The sequence below is a fragment of the Merops nubicus genome, unplaced genomic scaffold, assembly GCF_000691845.1.
Source record: "Merops nubicus isolate BGI_N331 unplaced genomic scaffold, ASM69184v1 scaffold48621, whole genome shotgun sequence".
Taxonomy (NCBI): Eukaryota; Metazoa; Chordata; class Aves; order Coraciiformes; family Meropidae; genus Merops; species Merops nubicus.
Window position 1 is genome coordinate 1,155 of NW_008588579.1, and position 20,229 is coordinate 21,383.

The following is a 20,229-nucleotide window of genomic DNA, read 5'->3' on the forward strand; positions in this document are numbered from 1 at the left end:
GCTCTCTCACACTTTCCTTTTCCTCTCCCTCCTCCACAGAGCAAAAGGGAAAGAAAAATAAGATAGAGACAAAACCCTTGTGTGTAAAAACAAAGGCAGTTTAATTTGAAAGCAAAGGCAGGCAATGCCACGTGCAGAAGTGAAGAGAAAAAACCCAAAGGCTTATTCTCTGCTTCCCATCCCCAGGTGATGTCTGTCTCCTTCCTGGGAAGAAGGGCTCCAAAATGCTTAGCAGTTGCTCTGGTGGACCAAGGAGTAGCTCCCTCCCCCACTTTGTACCAGCTTTATAGTTGAGCTGACTTCTTATGGTATGGAATGTCCCTTTGGCCAGTTCAGGTCAGCTGTCCTGGTTATGTTCCCCTCAAGCTCCTGCCCCCCCATACCACTGGCGGGGGAATGTGAGAAAGAGCCTCGGTGCTGTGCGAGCGCTGCTCAGGGGCAGTCACAACACGGGTGTTACCAGCACCCTTCTAACTCCCAACACAAAGGCACTGCACTAGGAGGGCTGCAATGGGGAAATCAGGTCAGCCAGAACTGATACACTGAGGTATTCAGTCTAGTGTTAAAATTTATTTTATTGGCTCATACAGTGTAGCATAAATATAATAAGCTTGCTCTTAGTCTGGAGTAACGGGATAAGGACACTGTTGTGTTTCCATCAGCACGGGCAGATCTGCGGGCAAGCCTTGCGGTCCCACTTGCACTGGTATGTGCTAGCAGGGTCAAGACCTTAACCTGATTGACTTAGCTCTCACTCTGTTCGTGACAGAACAGAGCTGGATCCATTGCTTGGCTGTTTGCCTTGCAGCAGTTTGAGCTGATGCTGATCAGCGTGTGCATTCCATAGGTGGCATTCCCATGTGAGCACATAGTAATCTAATGGTTGGTTGCATTATGTATAAAATAAGGATTCACAGAGCGATGTTCTCTTTAAGGTGTGTGCTAGCTCATGAGTAATTTCATCAGTGGGGTTACTGAGAGTGCAAACTGCCACACAGAGTGAGCAACAGAGGGAAAAGATGCCTGCTTGCATGTTGACATAGCAACCAGTTCTACTTTTTCACCACGTGTTGCAAGCACATGGCTCAATAATGTGTTTTGGTCTTAAGCAGAGTATTTCCATAGCACTGAAGAAAAGTTGTTTAAACCCAGCAACGTTTATCTGTTTAGGAGTACTAAAACATACAAAAAAGGGTGTGGCTCACCTTTTTAGATAAAGGTAAAATAGTATTATTTCTTTTCAAAGAGTTGATGGATGATTTTGTTTGTTTGTTTTAAATCCAGCTCTGAGAGAAGCAATGAGATTGAAACTTCTGTGTCTCCAAAGGAGATCTCTCCACGCTTTAACAACAGTACGCTGGTGCCAAAGCTCCAGTAAAGCCGGACGTCTGCTATTAAAGCTGGATAATGAAGCTGACAGAACAGCGAAGTCTTGGGATTTGTGTGCTCTGAAAACTGCTTCCACCTGTTTGACAAGTCAACGTGTGCAAGTCAAGAATTGGCAGTTGCTCCAAGGAAATGTATCAGCTTTGGGAAAAGATGTTTGTTATCAGAACAGGGAGGCTTTTTTTCCATCCTGGAAACATTTTGGTGCGGTGATGACAGAAAACTACAAGCTCAAAACAAAGCTCATTGAAAAGCTTGGGAATGTATCATCGAGATTTTACTCTGTTGTGTCATATGGTAAAATTATTCCAAAACATGGTAACCAGCCAGTTAAGAGGCCACCAAAGGCACCAAGGACCAAGCAGCCATCCAGGACTAACCAGCCACTGCTCTCAGACATGGAGGTAAAGTATCAAATTTACAGTCACTATAACATTAAGGGAACTTTGTTAATTTAAGTTAGATTCAGATTTGGATTTAGAGTTACATTTTAATGAAATTAACATATTTATTTGGTGAGGAGGGTTTTATTATTTACCCTAGTGTTGGAACTCTGCAAACAGAAAGAAGCTTGATAGAAACTAACGTATCTGGTATTTGGAAGGTAAAATGGAGGTTTACTAGCAATGTATAAACAAGCAGAGGGAAGTTATGAAAGTGGAAAGATAAAATCCATTTAACCAGTGCTTTCAAATCACATTTAATATTGAGAAACAAAGTATAGCTTTCAGAATAATTTGTTTCCCTAGGTATCCTCGATTGTGCTATTCTACCCAGTTTTAAGACTTCACTCAAACAGATGAAAGCAAGTAGTATAAGGCTTATATTCACTTTAAGTTTCAGATGGGAAACTGAAATGCAGACATAGCCCATGTTACTTGAGGAAGATTGTTCAATGTGTAGAAATAGAACCCTCATCTCCAGACTCCTAGGTCTACAGGCTAACTGAAGCAAAAAGTTGTTCTGGATAAAATGATACATGATTAAGTGGAACAGTGAATACTTGTGGCTGTTTGTCCTGAAGATAGTTCTTTGCAGGCTTCAGGAGTCGCCAGGCAGACCTTAAGCATACTTGAATACAAGATCTTCAGGGCAAATCCTTCTGTCCAGAAGTGTTGCTGTTCTCCCCAGGCTACAACAACAATAGAGTTCCAGGGTGTTGTTAATAAAATACTATTGTGGATGAGACTGAAACAAGTATTGTGCTTTCAAAATAGCTTCCACATTACAAAGCATGCCTATTGCATGATCTACCAAATGTGAAAATTTCAGAAACTGAAGTTTTAGTGCAAGCCTTCTCAATGTCTGAACTTATGTTTAATATTTTTTGTGATGAGCAGCAGTATGCTTTAATATAACATAACTCCTTTACAGACAATTTTGTTTCCACTTGTACTTTCCCATCCTTTTGACAAAAGGAAGTGAAGAATATTAGTCCTGGAACACCACACAGTATTTTGAGCTTGTTATTCATGCTATGACACTATATTCAGAGGTTGCTTCTTTTTGTTGTTGGGTGAACTGAAGTGACAAGTTTTTTTAGATTCTTGAGGCTTTTAGATGGCAGCACAGAATGCAAACAGTTTCTTGGCTTGCTGTTTTCATGTACATGTATGCAAGTAATATGCACTGTGATCATACAGAGGAAACACTGCCTGATACACTGACATAATAATATACTTTCTGAGGAAGCTTCCACACATGGCCAAATGCTGTGCCAGAATCACATTAGCTTGGATCTAGCCAAAACATTTGTGATTTTTTTAATAAACCCCATGTGGTTTTGTCAGACATACAGCCCCATCTACAGGGGTACAGACAGGCTGTGACCTTGAGTGCAGGCTGACAATGTTTGGGAATAAGCTTTTTTTTGTTTTTTACCTGTTTGTGGATCTCCTTATAGATATGTAGTATAGAGAGATAACTTTAAAATCTGACTGATTTCTGCAAGATGACTAAGAAAAGTAGCACAAGTGGAGAATCTTTGATTTTTTTTCAGCACACCATTGGTTTTCTCTAAATCCTGGTTTGCTTTCCTGGCATGTGTGGAGGTGACCAAAAGCCCTCCAGTAGCGCAGGCCCTATTGCCAGGCAGGTACCTGGCACAGGTTGCTGCCCCTGTCCTGACGTTCTGAGCTAGATGAACCCTGAGGATCTCTGCTTTTTTCTGTCTGGGAGGGCCTGACAGTTGACAGGGTTCTTTTGCACGACAGTTTGTGAATGAGATCCTTCCCACCCCTCCCAGCACTGGTCTTGGTGTGCTGTTCACAGGCAGAGTGCTCAGCAGCAGCAGTGGTAAATGGTCGTACGACCAGTTTTTCAGGACAGATGGAGGAATTACTTGAAAGCAGTTAACTGGTTTAATCAATCCATCAATGAGTAGTACCACTACTCAGTTTAGATAATCTCCTATGATCTGATGGTATGAAATGCCTCTGAGCTATAGCCATATAGTATAGAAAAAGCTTGAAATCCAAGTAAAGATGCAGTATTTACTACATTTAAGATAAAGACTGATTCCTGTGGTGATGTGACAATTTTAAATTCTCCCTGCAGGTTGTCTTTCTATAAAAATTTTGTATGTTTGAAGTGGAAGGGATGGGCTAATGAGAATTACAGTTCCATGAGGCTGTACAGTTGTTTGGGATGTGATGATACAGGAAACGAGCAGTTGGGGTATTTAGGATGGCTACTCCTAAAGATAGCGGTTGTTCTCAATGAAGCCCCAGCTATAGGCAGAAAGGACAAGGGTGGTGGGTAGCTGGAATTTCTTTCTAGCACCAGTACAGATCTTGTATTATTTTTTTAAGTTTGCAGATGAAAGTTACATAGCAGAAAACATGGCATTAAAGTTGACGGGTCAGTTAACACATCTATTTTAGGGTCAGCTGAATTCCTCATTAGAGCGTAGACCACCGACTATCATGGTATCTTAGACATCCAGGGGACATGTATTTTAGGTGTTTTAACCTCAAATTACACCCAATCCGAATATTCCCCATCAAACAACATTTTAGTAAAAACTTAGGTGAAACAGTATGTGGTTAAAAAAAAAAAAAAAAACACCAAACTAGTGCATATCCAAAATGCTATGTCAGGCCTGTAGTCTTAGCAGAAAGCTTCTGGTTCTGACTATATGTGAAGTCTTTACATTGAAACTGAAAATGCAGCACTAATGCAGAAAGCAAGTCCTGTAGTGCATCTGCCATGAAATGAACAATAGCACAAGTAATAAACTATGGGAAGCATAGAGCAGGATGGTACAGTAGGTAGAAGATAGGAGGAGTTGGCTCCCATAACTCCTGACAGAAGAGTTTCATGGCAGAGCATGTGTACTTCTAATCACCAGATCTTTCTGGAATAGTCTGAAATGGGTAACTTGCATTGGCGGTTGAGAGACTGGGAATGGATCTATACATCTGAAGTTGTGATAATGTAACTTTTTAAAAGTTCTGCAGCAGGGGAACTGAAAACACAGTTCTCTTTCACTGTTAACACAGCCTCGTAGCACAGCTGTGGAAACGTGGCTGCAAAATTGCTCACTGAATGTTGTGATTACTTTTAAAGTTTATTTTCTGTTAGTGATCACTGAATTAAATTATATATAAGCAAAGCTTTGGAAGTGATATCAGAATGCTAACATAAAAAAAAAAAAAAAAAGGTTTAAATGTGTGGTCATGATTCTGACAGCTGGTAGCAAGCCCCCCAAAGAGTAGAACACCTTTTTGAGCCTTTTAAGCTGTTTGATAGCGTATGAGTGCTATGAGACTATAATTTGGGTTTAAAGTTGAAGTGTATTGTGGGTATAAATACTTGCAGATGAGTACAGTTCTTCTGTTCATTTGTTGTTAGTTACATCCCCATTTGTATTGGTTACAAAAAGCTGGGAAGAGACTGATCCACAATGAGACAAATTGCTTTCTGGATATCTTCAACTGCATTGTACTGGAAAACATTGTCGTGAGACGTACATGGTATCTGAACAAAAAAATCCACTTGAAATGAAAGTAGCATTTGTAGATTGGTTTATTGTGACTTGTTTGATTAATCAAATCTTTACAGAGATGACTTTCTGATTTCTTTGCCATGCATGGGTCATTCTCACTTTTGCAGTTATTTCTTTGAATATGACATTTTAGTCGCTTAAGATTGTGGAGTATTGATGCATACTCTGGCTGTTGTATGCTGTTCAGCTGTGGTGTCAGCTGAGACGAGGTGGCCCAGGTCGGTGGTGGGGGTGGCAGTACTACCACAGCGCAGGATTCAGCTCAGGGAGGACACTGCAGATCTACACCTGGCCCAGGAGAGATGTGACTTTCTATGCAGTGGCTCATACACTGGGAGTTACCTGGACAGTGAGCTTCATGCGTGGAAGGACATGCTTGTGGTTGGACCTTCTGCTTGATAAGCAGGCTGAGGTATTTGAACTCCATTTATCTTTAAAGTAGGGATGTTAAAGCTGTTACTGGAGGTGTCTTGCTTTTGATTTCAGTGGGCAGCCGAGTATGTCACAAGCTGCAGGACAGGAGAGCAGTAGCAAGCGTAGCTCTGCTGGTAGAGCATTTGATTGGTATTCAGGGAAGCAGGATTTGCTTTGTGGCTCTTATCACAAAGGTTTCTTGGTGCAACTTACTCGTGCCACGTGGTTTCATCTCAGTCTGTGATTTGCTTCCCCACTTAACAGGCAACAATTACCTTGTTAGTGTTCATACACCGGGTGGACAGCATGGCAGTGATAGCATAGAAAAGAGTGAATAAGTGGAAAATGCCACTCTAGTGATAAACTTGAGGCAAACAGTTGTCTTATGAACATCTTGCTTCAGCCTTGCCCTAACTCACATCTTTATTCCTTTGGCACAGAATCTGATGCAGTGCACAGCCTTTGCAACAGCAGATGAGTATCACCTTGGTAATCTGTGTCATGACCTGACCTCACATGGATATGTTGAAATAACGAGTTTGCCTAGAGGTAGATTTTTGAAACATTTTAAAAGCAATGTTATACCATGGGAAATAAAATATGGGTGAGGTGTATAGTTTTTATAACTTCATGTACCTTTAATTTGGTAATAGCGTGGAATACATCATACTGTCTATAAAAATATTGCTTTGCCTAAAATTTTCATCTGCTTGAAAAACCCACAGCTAAACCTTTCAAAATAGTACTTGCTGTTACCCTGTGAAAATTTTTCCCCAATTACAACTCTAAAAGTACTGAAAAATCATACTAATGCAGGAAAAATAAATTTGAAACTTTTCTGATACAAAGAATTTCTATAGAAATTCACTAACTGAAGAAATTGTGAGTTTTCTTTATTTTAATTAATCTTTCAGTAATGAGATACAGTAGTGCTTCAGCTGTCAAAACAATTTTGTAATTTGAAGTGTTGCATCTTTTTTTCCATATACATACTTGTGTTAATGTAAATCACTGAGGGTTGGAGAGAAGGGCGCATGCAAGAAAGAATCTTGCTAAGTGGAATAAAAAAAATGTACACATAAATGCTTAGTTCTAGTAAGGAGAATGCAGTTGATACTATTTTTTTTTATTGGGCAGAATATATCCTAGCAATTGTCAAATGCGTCACATAGGCAGACTTCAGCAAAATAACTGATTCTGGTTTCCGTACAAAGTCTCTCTGAATGCTTGGGAAAGTATGGCTTGGAAGTATACTACAAGAGAAAAACAAATGGAGGCTTTTATATAGCTTAAGGAACCTAATGCACTACAACAGCTGTGATTTTTGTATGTTGGCAGTAGAAGGCTTTCTTTTTTCTTTTTCTGAATGAACAGTTTATATGAGGCTAAGAGAATAACTCTTTATGGGTGTTTCAGATATCAGGAATCTGCCTGCCACTCAAACACTTAGTAATCCAAGTGCAATAATACTCTGGTGAGTCTCTTTCAAACACAAGACTTGCTAATGATTATCTTAGAAAGATGAGTGTGGAAAGGTGCTGTAGAGTAGAGGCTTCACATTCCTTAGTTTCTTAGTATTAGAACTAACTCTGGTTTCACAGCTTTGGGATAGAAATTTTGCACAACCCGCAACATGACTGAATTATCCTGAGGAAAATGTTGCTTTTACTAGTATTTTACCCTGGGAGTGTGGGTTTTGCCAGTTCTTAGATTTATTTGTGGTGTGTGCTTTGACTCCTCATAATAGATACTCTGTTTATCAAAAGTGTGGAGGAAGTAATGATGAAAGGATGTTGGGTTGTGCCAGCAGATCTGATGTGTTGTGGTGTTGGCTTGTGCGTAGAGCAGTGGTTGATTACCAACTCAAACACTGAATCCTGGAAAAGGGAAAAATCTTAGCACTTAGAAATCTAAATCAGCAATTATTGTGTGGATTGGTTGCTTTGTAGTGCTCTCCCTAAGCATTATTATTGTTTTGACCTCTTTAAAATAGTTTTTTAGAGGTAGATCCTGTGCCTCCACTTAGGGTGGATCAGGTTGTCTTCAATTGTGTATGTTGAGGCTGGAGTGGATAAATAAAGATGTGGGAGATACCTTCGTTTTCAGATTTCCCTTTTCAAGTAAGTGCTTCTTCCATGGTGAACTCAAACTTCACACCCAAAACTTGCTCTAGTGATTCATCAAGTCATGTGTTCCTGAACTGGAATAGCAAGTGAAAGGAAGGTCCTTAAATGCAGACCAACTGTGTGCTCTCAATTCAGGTCTTAGCAAAAGTGTATCCCAAACTCAGTCATCTTTCTCTGCTGCCATAATCTACCTGGCCTTTATGGCTTGAGCAGTAAAGCAGAGGGGGAATTTGTGCACAGGCTGAATTTGATGTCTTGTTGCTTGACTTCTCATCTTTCTACAAAGGAGTTGAACTTTTTAAGGCTTAGGTGTTAGGCCCTGCCAATTACTCTTTGCAGAGTCTCGCTTTGTAATAGAAGTTACAGGGGTTTGCTGGTCTACCTTCTGCTCTTGTGACAAAATGAGTTGTGCTGGAAAGTAACTTTTTTTTTTTTTTTTTTTTTGTCAGACTATATCAGGAATTCTGAGACTTTATCTACATCAGCAAGTAGTACAGAGCAGCAGACCTGTAGGGAAGAAAACAAAACTGTTTTGAGAACCCAGCATCCACATTTTCTAAGTTTTGGGGCATTCTGCTTACACTAGCTCAAGTCTGGTTCTTCGTAACAAATGCCTGTGTGCAGTTGGAATACTACAGCTGCACTTTTGGAGCTCCTCTTTCAGTTTAATTTATGTTTTTTTAAAAAAATCCCGTTTGTGTACTTTTGCCACTGTTCTGCAGTGCGTATCAGAAGTGTGGTAAATGAGGGTGGCTGGAAGACCTGTTTCAGATGCATGCTTCTGATCTGAAGAAAACTGCAGGTGTACCCTCTTTGTCTTGAGGGTATGCTCTTTCAAGTTCCTGACTGTGAAAGCAAAGTCAGCACAGTTTGAGTGTAGGTTAGTCCCTGGCTAACAGAAAAGAGAAACACCTTCTGGGCAAGCAGATTTGAATGGTAATTTCTCTGCAATTCTGAGCACTTCCATAGTTACATTGCATGTCCTCCCCTGAATTCTGTTCCTGGTTATTTACTGTGCCCTGCATCAGTTTTCCCGTAAGTCTTTTGTTCTTCAAAGCTGTTACATTTCATTAACTAAAGATTCCAGTGAAGTTCAACATAGTGGCTGAGTCTGTGTAGAGTGTGACACTTCAGAGAAGCAGCGTAGCTTGATATTGTAGTTTCCTGGCAGACATTTCCATTAGAGAAATTAAATACGGGACTACTGATGTGTTAGCATGTAACTGTTAAACTGGAATGATGTGCTGCTTATAGCTCTCCTGGTTAGAAGTTGGACTGATTCTTCCATTTTTTCACTTATTTCAAACTAGATGCCGCGAATGTTTTGGTGATTGGTACTGAGAAATCTGCAAAAGAAGATGATCCTGGCATGATTTTTTTCTTCAGGTAAGCTAAAAATCATGCCCAAAATATAATTTTTTTAATAGCAGTGGTATGAAAGAAGTAGTGCAGCTTGCTAGATCACTGCATCACATTACCTCATGAAACTCAAGGAATAACTGTCCAATCAGGATGATTTAAAACAGAAATAAGAATTATTTAAATGGTTAAAAAAAACTTGCCTGCTCATGATTTTGTCATCAGGCTACAATTAAAAAGAAACTGTTATGTAGGTTTTGTGAAGATAGCGTTAAGTTTCTTGATTCACAGTGACAGAAGTTGCCACTGTACAATTCAAGCATTGCATTGAAATAAATTTTAAACAGCATCATTACACCTCAGTTTTTCCTTGAATTCACAGGGAAGGGGCTGTTGTGTTTTGGAATGTGGAAGAGAAAAGCGTAAGTAAAACAAAACTCTTTGTTAAAGCTTCATAACCAGGTATTTTGTCAGTCCCACAAAGCTCAGCTTGCTTGGGCTGTGTTTGGGAGCTTCGATCTCTCCATGAAGGAAAAGGGCTGACTGTTGTCCTAACACGTGCAGGTGCTTGCTGGCTGCTGCCCTGAGGTGTGGGGGCTGCTGATAGATAGCCTTTGAAACTTGACTTTCTGCACAAAATAAGCAGCTGTATGTGTAACGTACAAAGTGGGTGATGTTTTCTGCTTAAGGCCAAGAATGTGGAACCTTAATCTAGTAAGAATGACAGAAAGAAAATTCTTGCAGCTCTACATCCTGAAGAAGTAGATGAGAACAATGTGCGGGGTTGTTTGGAAGGCACTACTGTAACAGAAAATGTATTAGAAGGAAAGGGTTCTATTCTATTTCATTTAAGTCAACGCTATTTAAAACTCATGTTTAGATAACTTTGAAAGGGACAAAACTTGTAAGCAGCTTTTTAATATTATTTTATGTTTCTAGCCGTTAACAGTTTTCCTGAAGGAAGATTTTTATTGGTTGCTATAATTGTTAAAATATGTTAATGTTGATCTTGAAATGACATACACCTTATGATAATTTTTTGCTCAGGTATATCTGCTTTTATTATGACATTTAAAGTTTCGTGTTGTTTGTTATTTTTGATATATTGATTTTTGTTGCTATGGTTAAACTGGATTGTAGATACAAAGAGAAAGTACTGATCTGATCTGTAGGCAGAGTATGTGAAATTAAACTGCGTGTTAGGTAGATGATACTGAGATGCACAGGAGTTGACAGGAGAATTTTGATTAAGGTAAATGAAAATAGAGCAGTTGTTTCCAGATGTGAGCACTTTCTGGATTCAAATTCACTTTTTCTGTTTCAGACCTGAAATGTTCTTGATTTCCTGTCTGTTTGGGACGGGGAGTTGGGTATATCAGCTGGCCTACAGAAAAAGATGCTATTTCTCCCTTCAAACGTTGCCTGTAGCACACTTAGGATGCTATGGCTGCTACTAATTACAGCTATTACTGAAGACTACCTGACTAACTCCTGTTGATTTTTATGAGTTGAGCATCTCTGCCTACTGGAGTACTCTGAAAAATCTCATTTCCTTGTATGTGCTTATACCCCTTTGAAAGTTTGATGCTACGTGTTCCTTGTTGGTACTAGGAACTTTAGTTGGTCCCTTGCTAGCTTTATTTATAAAAGAAGAGTAAGAATGCCTCTTTCTGCTTATTGAAATCATAGAATTTTAACCTCCAAACAACTTGCTCAAATAGAAGAGGTATTTTTATGCATGTTTTAATGAACTGGAAAGAAAAAAAAAAAAAAAAACACCACCAGTCTGTAGAACAGAAACTGAAAGTAATTCAGTAGAACAGAATGCAGAGAATCACTGTGAATGGACAAAGTTGCTTTTTAAAGGAAATTAAAGGAAATTTTAAAGGAAATTGTGTGACGTGATTGCATTTAGTGAACCCAGAACATCTCTTCTAAATGTACTGCGTCACTGGCAGTTCCCTCTATAAAATTAGGCCTGGCCTAGAAGAAACTGACGTCAGTCAGAGGAAGCCTTGGTATTCTCCTGACTAGACAAGAGAAAGCTGCCACTGAAACAGAGTTTCTCATTATCCAGAGCAAGGGAAGAACTTTGGAAGTACTCATATTAGAAGACCTACTAATTTCACAGCATCATTTATGTTCCGTAAAGCTTTGTTCGGTCTCACTCTGTCCGGGTGCTGGGAAGCCTGAGCTGGTTGTAGTTCTGGAACAGACTGTTAATCTATTAACAGTGTAATTGTTTACTGTTGTAGTAATGATGAAGCCAGCTAGAGAATCTGAATCCCAGTGAACCCTCTCCTGCAGCCTGGCGTGCTGCATTGTGCACTGGCTGCTGGGCCCAGCGTCGTTTCAGCTGAATCGTCCCTGCACGCAGCGTAGCGGGTTGGCCAAGCTGACTGGCCTAACAGCAGGCACTTCCTTGCTTGAAAACTGAAAATAATTTCTCATAGCCTTTTTTACCACAAGATTTGGAATGTATGGCAGGTACTAGTCATACTAATAGGAAATTCAGGATTATGAATCAAGCAGTTGCAGCTATAAGGTTGGGATTTTTTTAGTGAAAAATCCCTATCTTGTCTTACATAGATAGTATCCGCAAGATTCTGGAAAGCAATGTAGAAAGATACTAGCACTGCAAAGAAAATCCCTTCTGCAAATGATCCAACAGATTATTTCTTTTTACAGTACTTAATCTGGAGAATGTGCTTCATGAAAAATTTGCTAACATACAAAAAAAATTATTAACTATTACCTGTTATTTTGAAGAGAGTGGTTCACACTTGACTTACAGAAGATTCACCTCTTTAAAGAATTTAGACATCAAAAGTGTTATTGTGGGTATTTCCTTTTTTTTTTTTTTTTCATTGATTGTTGTGTAGCTAAATGCCATTTAAAAATCTCTAGCTGAGTGGGTTTTTTTAGTTCAGAATTTGTTCTAGTTGCAGAATGATTATTATGAGGGGAGCCTTGTAGCACATACAAAGGAACAAGGATGAGGCATCCCAAGTCAGATGTCAGAGAAGAAGGTTTTGTCAGAGAAAAGGGTTCTTCCTTCCTGCTTGTGTGTTTGAGAATAAAATGACAATGAGATTACTTCTGCAAGGAAAGTTGCATATTTAACAGTGTACAGGGTTGAACGTGGGCCACTGAAGCCATTTTTACACATTTCTGTAGGGGTAAAGGATTTCTGTAACATAACTGAACCTCTGGTAGCTGAAACAAAACTTGATTTTTAGCAACAAGCTAGTAATTTTGGCAGAAACAGCCACCTGATGTACTTATCCTAAAGATTTATTCCCACACTCAGACATCTGCCAAAATGTTGTACAGCTCGTTGGCTAATACTGAATACATCGGCATGGTCTGTACTGCTGCCATGGTTAATCCTTACCCTGTTTTCTATATGCAGGCATGAAATGACATCTCAGTCTTTGCAGATTCATTGCAGTTGGTCATAGCCACAAATCTTCCACGCGGCTACAGGTGGCTTCAGAACTGAACTGTGTTAGTAATCACTTCAGTACTTAGCACACCTATTTGTTGTTGTTTATACAACTTCAGCATGAAAGCTGCATTCATGCAAGGTCTTTGTAGAACAGTAGCATACTGGCTGGTAACTGTTCCTCTGTGTATTGCAATTGTCCTTTCCTTAGATAAAGAATATCATGCGAATGCTAGAACAGCATGAAATTCAGCCGTACGAAGTTGCACTAGTCCACTGGGAGAATGAAGAGATTAACTATAGAATAGGAGAGTAAGTATCTTCAGGCACTCTTTATGTAAAAGCTAATACACATCTAAGACAAATTTGGGTGAAAGCAACTAGTAAAAGCATCCTTGTCCTTCCTCTTTTTTCAAATGAGTAAAATAAGGAGAGGAGGAAACAGTAAATCTAAGTTGACAGATTTTGCTGTACTGCTAAACTTGCAAGTAATGGCCTTTGTGACTTGGTTATGTGGTAGAGTTTGTAAATGCTGAGTCTCCATGCCCACACAACTGCACATGTTCTTCAGCAATCCCAAGTAGAAACTATGTACCTCAAAAAGAAACAAAAAAACACATTATTGAGACAAGTCTGATTTTAAAGGGGGTTCTCTGTGTAAACTCTACTTGTTGCCCTCTGGGTTCATACACAGAGATGTAATTCTGCACAGAGTTGTAACTTGAATACTATGGAACAACAGTCCTGGCAAGTTGTCTTGCCTTGTTAATTTTTTTTTTTTTCATCATGGGGAGCATAAGATCTCTATGGAAATATTTCTTAATGTAAATTATTAATTAAATTATATGTCATTTTCCAACAGCACCAAAAAACAACTCTAGACAGGACAGTGTAACACTAGAAGCTGAACTAATGAGCTTGAGCTTATTTAAGGTAACCTGATAAGAGGACAGGTTTTTGGGGGTTTTTTGGGTTTTCCTGGCCATTTGAAAACTGCATGTACTATGCAGTTGCGCAGTTTGTGATTCCTGACATATTTCACTGTTTATGCAAGTTTTTTAGTGAGATTGACGTGATAAATTGAATGACTCTCATGCTCCCGTTTCTTTGCTCCTGGTGCCCTGTGCAATACAGGTTTTGGGGAAAGTGACTTCATAGAAGAGAGTGAGTGATGTTGATACAAGTGGCAGAAGAAAAGGGAAACAGAAAGATCATGCAGGAGCAAGTGAGCAGGAGAGAGGTGCCAGCATCCTGCTTACTGTGAATTGTGTGTGTGTGTATGGGAATGCTGTAGTTACCATCATAGCTTGCTACAGTTTCATTTAAACCTAGAAAATTTGGCCACATTCTTAAGTCCTTAGAGTGAGGAACTAATTTTCAGTCATTTGTTTTGGCTATTGTCAGGTTGAACATGAGTAAAATGCAAGTGTGGGGGTGGTATCCATACAGATATGGCATGCTTTATATAAACAAACAACCTTTCTTGCATTGTTGATTGTTCTTTAAATGTTCCTTTGCTGGTGGCTGGGCCAATGAAGATGCTTCAATCCTGTTTTAACAGAGGTCAGTCAAAGCTTCACAAAGGAGAAATCTTGTTAAATTCTGAGCTGGATATTGATGAAGTTGTTCTGCAGAAATTTGCCTTTTCAAATGCCCTTTGTCTTTCTGGTAAGTTAATATTATTTGCGGAATCAGCCTGTGCTACAGGTAGTGAAATGCCATTCTAAGTGGGACTTGTACAGTGACAGGTTGGAGGAGACTTGGTGTATGGCTTAAGCAAACTCTGTGAAGATTGTGCTTCAGTGGGAGGATTAGTTTTCAAAGCTTTTACCTCATTTTCTGCAAATTGGAATTTCCTTACTCAATATAAGTCATCTCAAAGATGAACAAACCACATCGAGAAACATACTTTGCGAAAGCCACACATTCTACTGAGCATTCTGTTCCCCATATTTGAGAACTATTCTATGATAGCAACAAGTGTAGAGTCCAGTATTAGAAACCTGTCAGGATTCATCCTGACATCATTTCGCTAGCAGAGTAAGCTAGACGCCAGCTAAAGCAGTCACGCAGGGCAGTGACTCCTAGCTGGGGAGGTGTCCCAGCATCAAAGGTGCGGACCAGTCACATAAAATGTTTTCCAGGCTTATCAGCCATGGCAGGCTCAGTGGGAGGCACTAGGAAGAAGTCAGGCTCAGCAGTGGTGCTGCTGCTTGAGGAAAGAGACCTCTGTGCTGCTTCAGACCTCGAATGAGGCAGGACGTGGGAGTAGAAGCTAGCAGCAGTAAGGCCGTCCTCAAGAAGACCTTTAAAGGAAATGTGGCCTGTCTACCCCTACTGCTTTTAGGGTCAGTTGCAGGTTTCCCGTAGTATCTGTGGAAGTGCACCTTGAAACAGAAGAGGCATCAAGAAGGAGGATGTGGCTTTTTGGAAGGGATAACCATTTGATCAAAGAGTACATCATAACTAAGGGGTTCTTGACTGTCAAGGAAGAGCAGTTGAGGGAAAAAAAGGCTTTCCTTGTCTATAGTTTTCCTATTCATAAAGCCACAGTGTGGAAGAGTGATGCCACATATAATGGAGCAAGTGATTTATTCCCTGGAGATAACTGGTACCAATTTGTGCTGGTGTGAGACATGCACATCATAAAGGAAAACAGCTGAATAATATTAAATAAAATAAAAGGATGCACATGTAGACCAAGTCAAATTTATGACAGCAGAAACCAAATTATCTGTGTCAGATAATGTGTGATAGCTGACATGCCTATTAGCTTTTTTTCAGGGGCTAAATTAAATGTCATTTAAGTCACTGACTTGGATTTGGCCTCTGTATGCAAAAGATGAGTGGGAAGGATGCTCAGCATCCTTACTGGATGATACTATTGATTACTACAATGACAGAGTTAATTTTGACAACTGAGTCTTCCATGCTTGATTTTTCTGAGAATAGAGTTAAATTTTGATCCGTTGCTACTTCACTCTTGTCTGTGAAACTATGGACTAAAAAAACAAAGGCCTGAGTTATATCATCTTCCTGTAGAAACATCTTTCCATGCTGAAGCTGAGGCATAGTGGAATTTGCGTTTCCATTGCCTGTGTTGAACAACTTCCACAGAAGGGAAGTTACGTCATCAGTGAACAGTATATTTGCTTAAAAAAAAAAAAAGGGAGACTGATTAAGTTTGAATTTAGCTTCAGGAGATACAGGTGGTGTGTCTCTACAAGCCAGCTCATCAGTTATATGATAAGCATGCTGCATCAAATAACTGTACAAATGGAGAAAGAGAGTTCTGCAGGACACCTAGAACTGCAGTGGAGACTCTTCAGGGGCACCACGTGAAGTCAGCCTGACTCCAGCCCAGCTGGTTATCTCCAGCCTCCTTGGAACGTAGTTTGCAAAAAGCAACACACATAGGGTAGGGGACTTAAACATGCAACTTCTGAGCTGTAGCAAAAGCTCTCCGAGGTCTGATCGTCTGGAGAAGAGACCTGCACTCAAGGTCGTTCTGCATGCAGAGCTGCATCAGTGCCCAGTCCAGATTTGTTCATAGGTGTTGTATGAACATTGATAGTGTAATACTAATGGTAACCTGATGCAAATAGTGCTTGTATGCATAAGCTTGTCTGGAAGCAGCATGTTGGCAGGTTTAAAGCAGTTCCTTGAAAGCATATGTACTGCTCACAGTGTTCTCCTTTGTCACCTCTGTGTTGTAGTAAAGCTGGCTATCTGGGAATCGTTACTGGATAACTTCGTGGAATCTATCCAGTCAATTCCTGAGGTGAGGTCTCGTTTGTTCCTCTCCCCTCTCCTCCTGTGCTTTGTAAAAGATCAGTCCAGGTACAGCCGAGGGCATGGAAAAAGCAACTGAAAGCTTAACACCGTAGATGGTAAAGCCATCAACATAGAGAAGCTCAGAACACCTGCAGCGTGGTAGGACAAGATATCATTGGTCATTAAAGGACCAATGACCTGGTCATTAAAGGACCAGGAGTGGGGTTCTGCATTAGAATAATTTCCCATGTTGTGCCACTGTTGCATGTGTATGTGTAACAGGACAAGCAGCATTTAAAAGCCTTGCCAAACACAGCATGTGACAGCTTGGGCTGAAAGTAACGTGCTTTAACTTGAATATAATGAAAGACTTAGAGTGAATTACTTTCACAACAGTATTTTGTGAGTTTCATTAAAGTACACATCCCGTACGATGTCACACATAACAATGAGATTCGTAGGCTTCACAAGCGAAAACATTTATTTTTTTATGAAGGAAATAAATGATAATACATTGTTAACGTTCTACTTTTCCTTTACAACTGAGCAGTGGGCAAGAACACTGTCATGACTTAAAAATAACAATAGTAGGAAGAACAAACAAACTATCCCTTGTTCAGGAAATCATTCAAGGAAACGCTCTGGGATTTTGTGTAGATACTGATGACATACTCAGTAATTTATTGAAAAACCTGGATGAGCAGCTGCATGGTGATATTCTTATAAAGCTAGATAAGCCAGGCACCAAGTAAACAAAACTCTTAATAAGCATGATACATATGCATTCAGATTTTAGTGCATATACATACTGCAGGCTGTAGAACTCCAGACTTAACTACTAGTACAAGGTACCTGATCAAGCAGTGAAAAACTTGTTATTTTGCAGATACTAAAGTCACGAAGGAAGGTAAAACTGTCCCATGCGGATGTAATGCAGAAAATGGGAGAACTGTTTGCATTAAGGTAACTTTTTTGTTTACACCCAAGAAATTGTATTACACAGAACTTAAAAATTTTGGGGCAGGAGGGAATTCCTTCAGCCTTCTTTTGGCTGGAGACCTTGTGTGCTGTTTATGTTAGTCAGAAGACCCACTAGCTCCACTCCCCACTCACACTGTGGCATCTCAACTACAGACAGGTGTTAAGCAGCATATTGAAAGTGGCCCAACTCCACACCCCTTTCCCTCCCTGAGTCCAGCAACATGTCTCTTAACCAGTAATTACAGTAGATACTAGAGTGTCCAAAGGAGAGCAGGAGGGAGGGCAGAGCCAAGTACAACTGTTAACTAACTCCTAGAGTTGGTAAAACTTTTCTGTGAATTCTGTTCTTCCCTTGGTTTACTCAGAAATGAACAATGATGTTTTAAGCAGCCAAAGATTTATGTGAGCAGTAGGTTGAGGATGGGACATTTTAGCTCTTAGCTTTTATAATGTTGAAGCTGTAGCCTGGTTCTGGAAGGTGTGCTGTGCTCAGTCACAAGAGTTCTGAGATACCAACAAGCTTTTAAGGAGCTCCCCAGGAACTTTAATTCATGTACTACTTCAAGCTGCTAGCATAGTTAAGGACTTCTCTGCAGGTATCAAAAGTTAAGGAAGGTGACAAACTGAGGAGGCAATGTTGCCCTACAGCAAAAATCACTTATGCTCAAAACTATTACACTGTACAGTGTTCTCAGAAAAGTTTCAGATGTGGCCAATTTTAAACAATTGCTATAATTGTATTTTTTTTATTGAAAGGGGATTCTTCTCATGTTTTATTTAAAATTACTGGAAATTTTTCCTGTTTCTTTTAACTGCTCTGTAAATATTTGCTCCTGTAATCATCAAAAAAGTTTTAACTACTATAGTACCAATTCTTTTTAGGCACCGGATAAACCTGAGTTCAGACCTGCTAATAACACCTGACTTCTACTGGGATAGAGAAAAACTGGAAGAGCTTTATGACAAGACCTGCCAGTTCCTCAACATTAATCGCAGAGTTAAGGTAGGTGTTCTACTGTTGTGAATTTTCCACACTCTTATCATCTGTCTTTGGCTCAGCAGGGTTACAGACTGCTCCATGAATGTCTGTTTTAGTTCCAAAAACTAAATAAAAAACAATGGGATCCTATACACTGTCCCCTTTTCCACATGTTTGTAACCCACTCACATCTTCAGGTTAACAACCCTGCACCCCCTTAACAGGGTGCACATTTCCTGAGCCACTAAATTAGGCTCTGAGTAGTTACACAAAGAGATTTAATTCTTGTTTTGAGATGTGTGCAAGAAAACAAGTGAAGCTGAGATGTGAAGCAGTCTTCTTCTTGGGGACATAAACATTGCTGTGTATTCCTTCAGTCAGGTCAGTTCATTGAAGGGCAACACAGTGCTTACTGTTGAACCAGGATTAAAAGCACAAAATCTACTTCATCTGGTGTTTCCATTAGTGAACCTACTGAAGTAACAGACTCATATTGAAACTTCTGTTGCTTGTGCCTGTTGCCTTACAGGACTTTCTGTCCTGGTCGTCTGCAGGAGAGCATTACTGCTGCTCTAGTTCTGTTCCGTGAGCCCTTCTGTGGGTTGTGTTCCTTTACTTCATCTCATTCCACTTAGGGAATCCAGATTTGCCACGTGTTTGGAATCTCTTGCAGGTGATGAATGAGAAGCTTCAGCACTGCATGGAGCTGACAGACCTGATGCGAAATCACCTGAATGAAAAGCACGCTCTGCGCCTCGAGTGGATGATCGTAATCCTCATCACCATAGAGGTTGGTGGAGGGCTTCCCCACTACAATAACAAGTGCAATTTATCTACTTCATAATTTGAGAATCAAGATGATTTTATAAATGCAGTGTACTGTACAAGGGGATTAGTCTTCAGTTCTTTGCAAGTTAACTTTTAAACTGCAGCTATAGTTATTTTTCAGATTATCCTATTTACAGTGTAAACCATTTTAAGGATTATTAAACCAAACAAAAATTCATATCAATGTGTCTGCTGTTCCCACAGGTTCTGTTTGAACTTGCCAGGGTACTTTTCTGACAAAAGAAACTCAGGAAGAAGACTGACAAAGCCATAAAGAAAATATGGCCCAGAAAATCCCTGTCTATCATATGCTTCTGAAGTTAGCAGAATTGTGTCTGTTGATATATATGTACGTCTTCTGCTCAAATAAAATTTAGGAGGAAAAAAAAAACAGTCTGTGAACATTATTCCCTGCTGCTGTACTAGTCACATTAGAGAAGTCAATCTGTGGATGTGCTAAGTGTCAAGCTGGGATACTAAGGATGCATTTGTAGGGGAAGTTTTCTGGTGAGCAGGCATGGGTGCACACTGGAGTGACCCAGAGCAAGATGTAGTTTCATCTTAATAAGCAAGAACAGCAGGATAGATCCCTTCTGTGCTGTGTTAATTTGGTGAAGGACTCCACTGCCTTGTCAGCTTGACAGTTGAGAAGATGCTCAGTTCTTAGGTACTTTGTGCATTTCCAACTGATGATGAAGCCTTCCTGTACTTTCCCCAGCTCCACTAAAAATGAAGTAAGGCTCACAAAATTTCTCTATTACTAGACTGTCCACCTTATCACATTACCTGATTCTTATCAGTACAAGTTACAAAGAGTTAATTAGCATAGGGTAAGATGTCTTAAGTATCCTTTAAGGTAAAAGTTGGGGGCCTTTTTTACAGTCTACAGGTCTGTAGATTGCTATCTCCAGGATGTTGTCACTCCTAGGAG

The 20,229-nt window shown here is 39.9% G+C and overlaps 1 protein-coding gene across 1 annotated transcript; it reads left to right on the forward strand.

The window, feature by feature from the left end:
* Positions 1-1,298: 1,298 nt before the first annotated feature.
* RMND1 (required for meiotic nuclear division 1 homolog (S. cerevisiae)) lies at positions 1,299-19,535 on the forward strand. The gene is made up of 11 exons (XM_008949293.1): positions 1,299-1,790; positions 6,247-6,355; positions 9,243-9,318; positions 9,674-9,713; positions 12,948-13,048; positions 14,298-14,404; positions 16,453-16,517; positions 17,397-17,473; positions 18,374-18,494; positions 19,144-19,260; positions 19,503-19,535. The coding sequence occupies exons 1-11, from the start codon at positions 1,299-1,301 to the stop codon at positions 19,533-19,535; spliced, it is 1,338 nt and encodes a 445-aa protein (XP_008947541.1).
* The last annotated feature ends 694 nt before the right edge of the window (positions 19,536-20,229 follow it).

What these genes read in the sequence shown, in the direction of transcription:
- RMND1 (XM_008949293.1), top strand. Translation starts at nt 1,299, where the DNA reads ATGAGATTGAAACTTCTGTGTCTCCAAAGGAGATCTCTCCACGCTTTA. An exon ending in ACATTAATCGCAGAGTTAAG is followed by an intron (nt 18,495 to 19,143) that starts GTAGGTGTTCTA and finishes AATCTCTTGCAG; the next exon opens with GTGATGAATGAGAAGCTTCA. An exon ending in TAATCCTCATCACCATAGAG is followed by an intron (nt 19,261 to 19,502) that starts GTTGGTGGAGGG and finishes CTGTTCCCACAG; the next exon opens with GTTCTGTTTGAACTTGCCAG.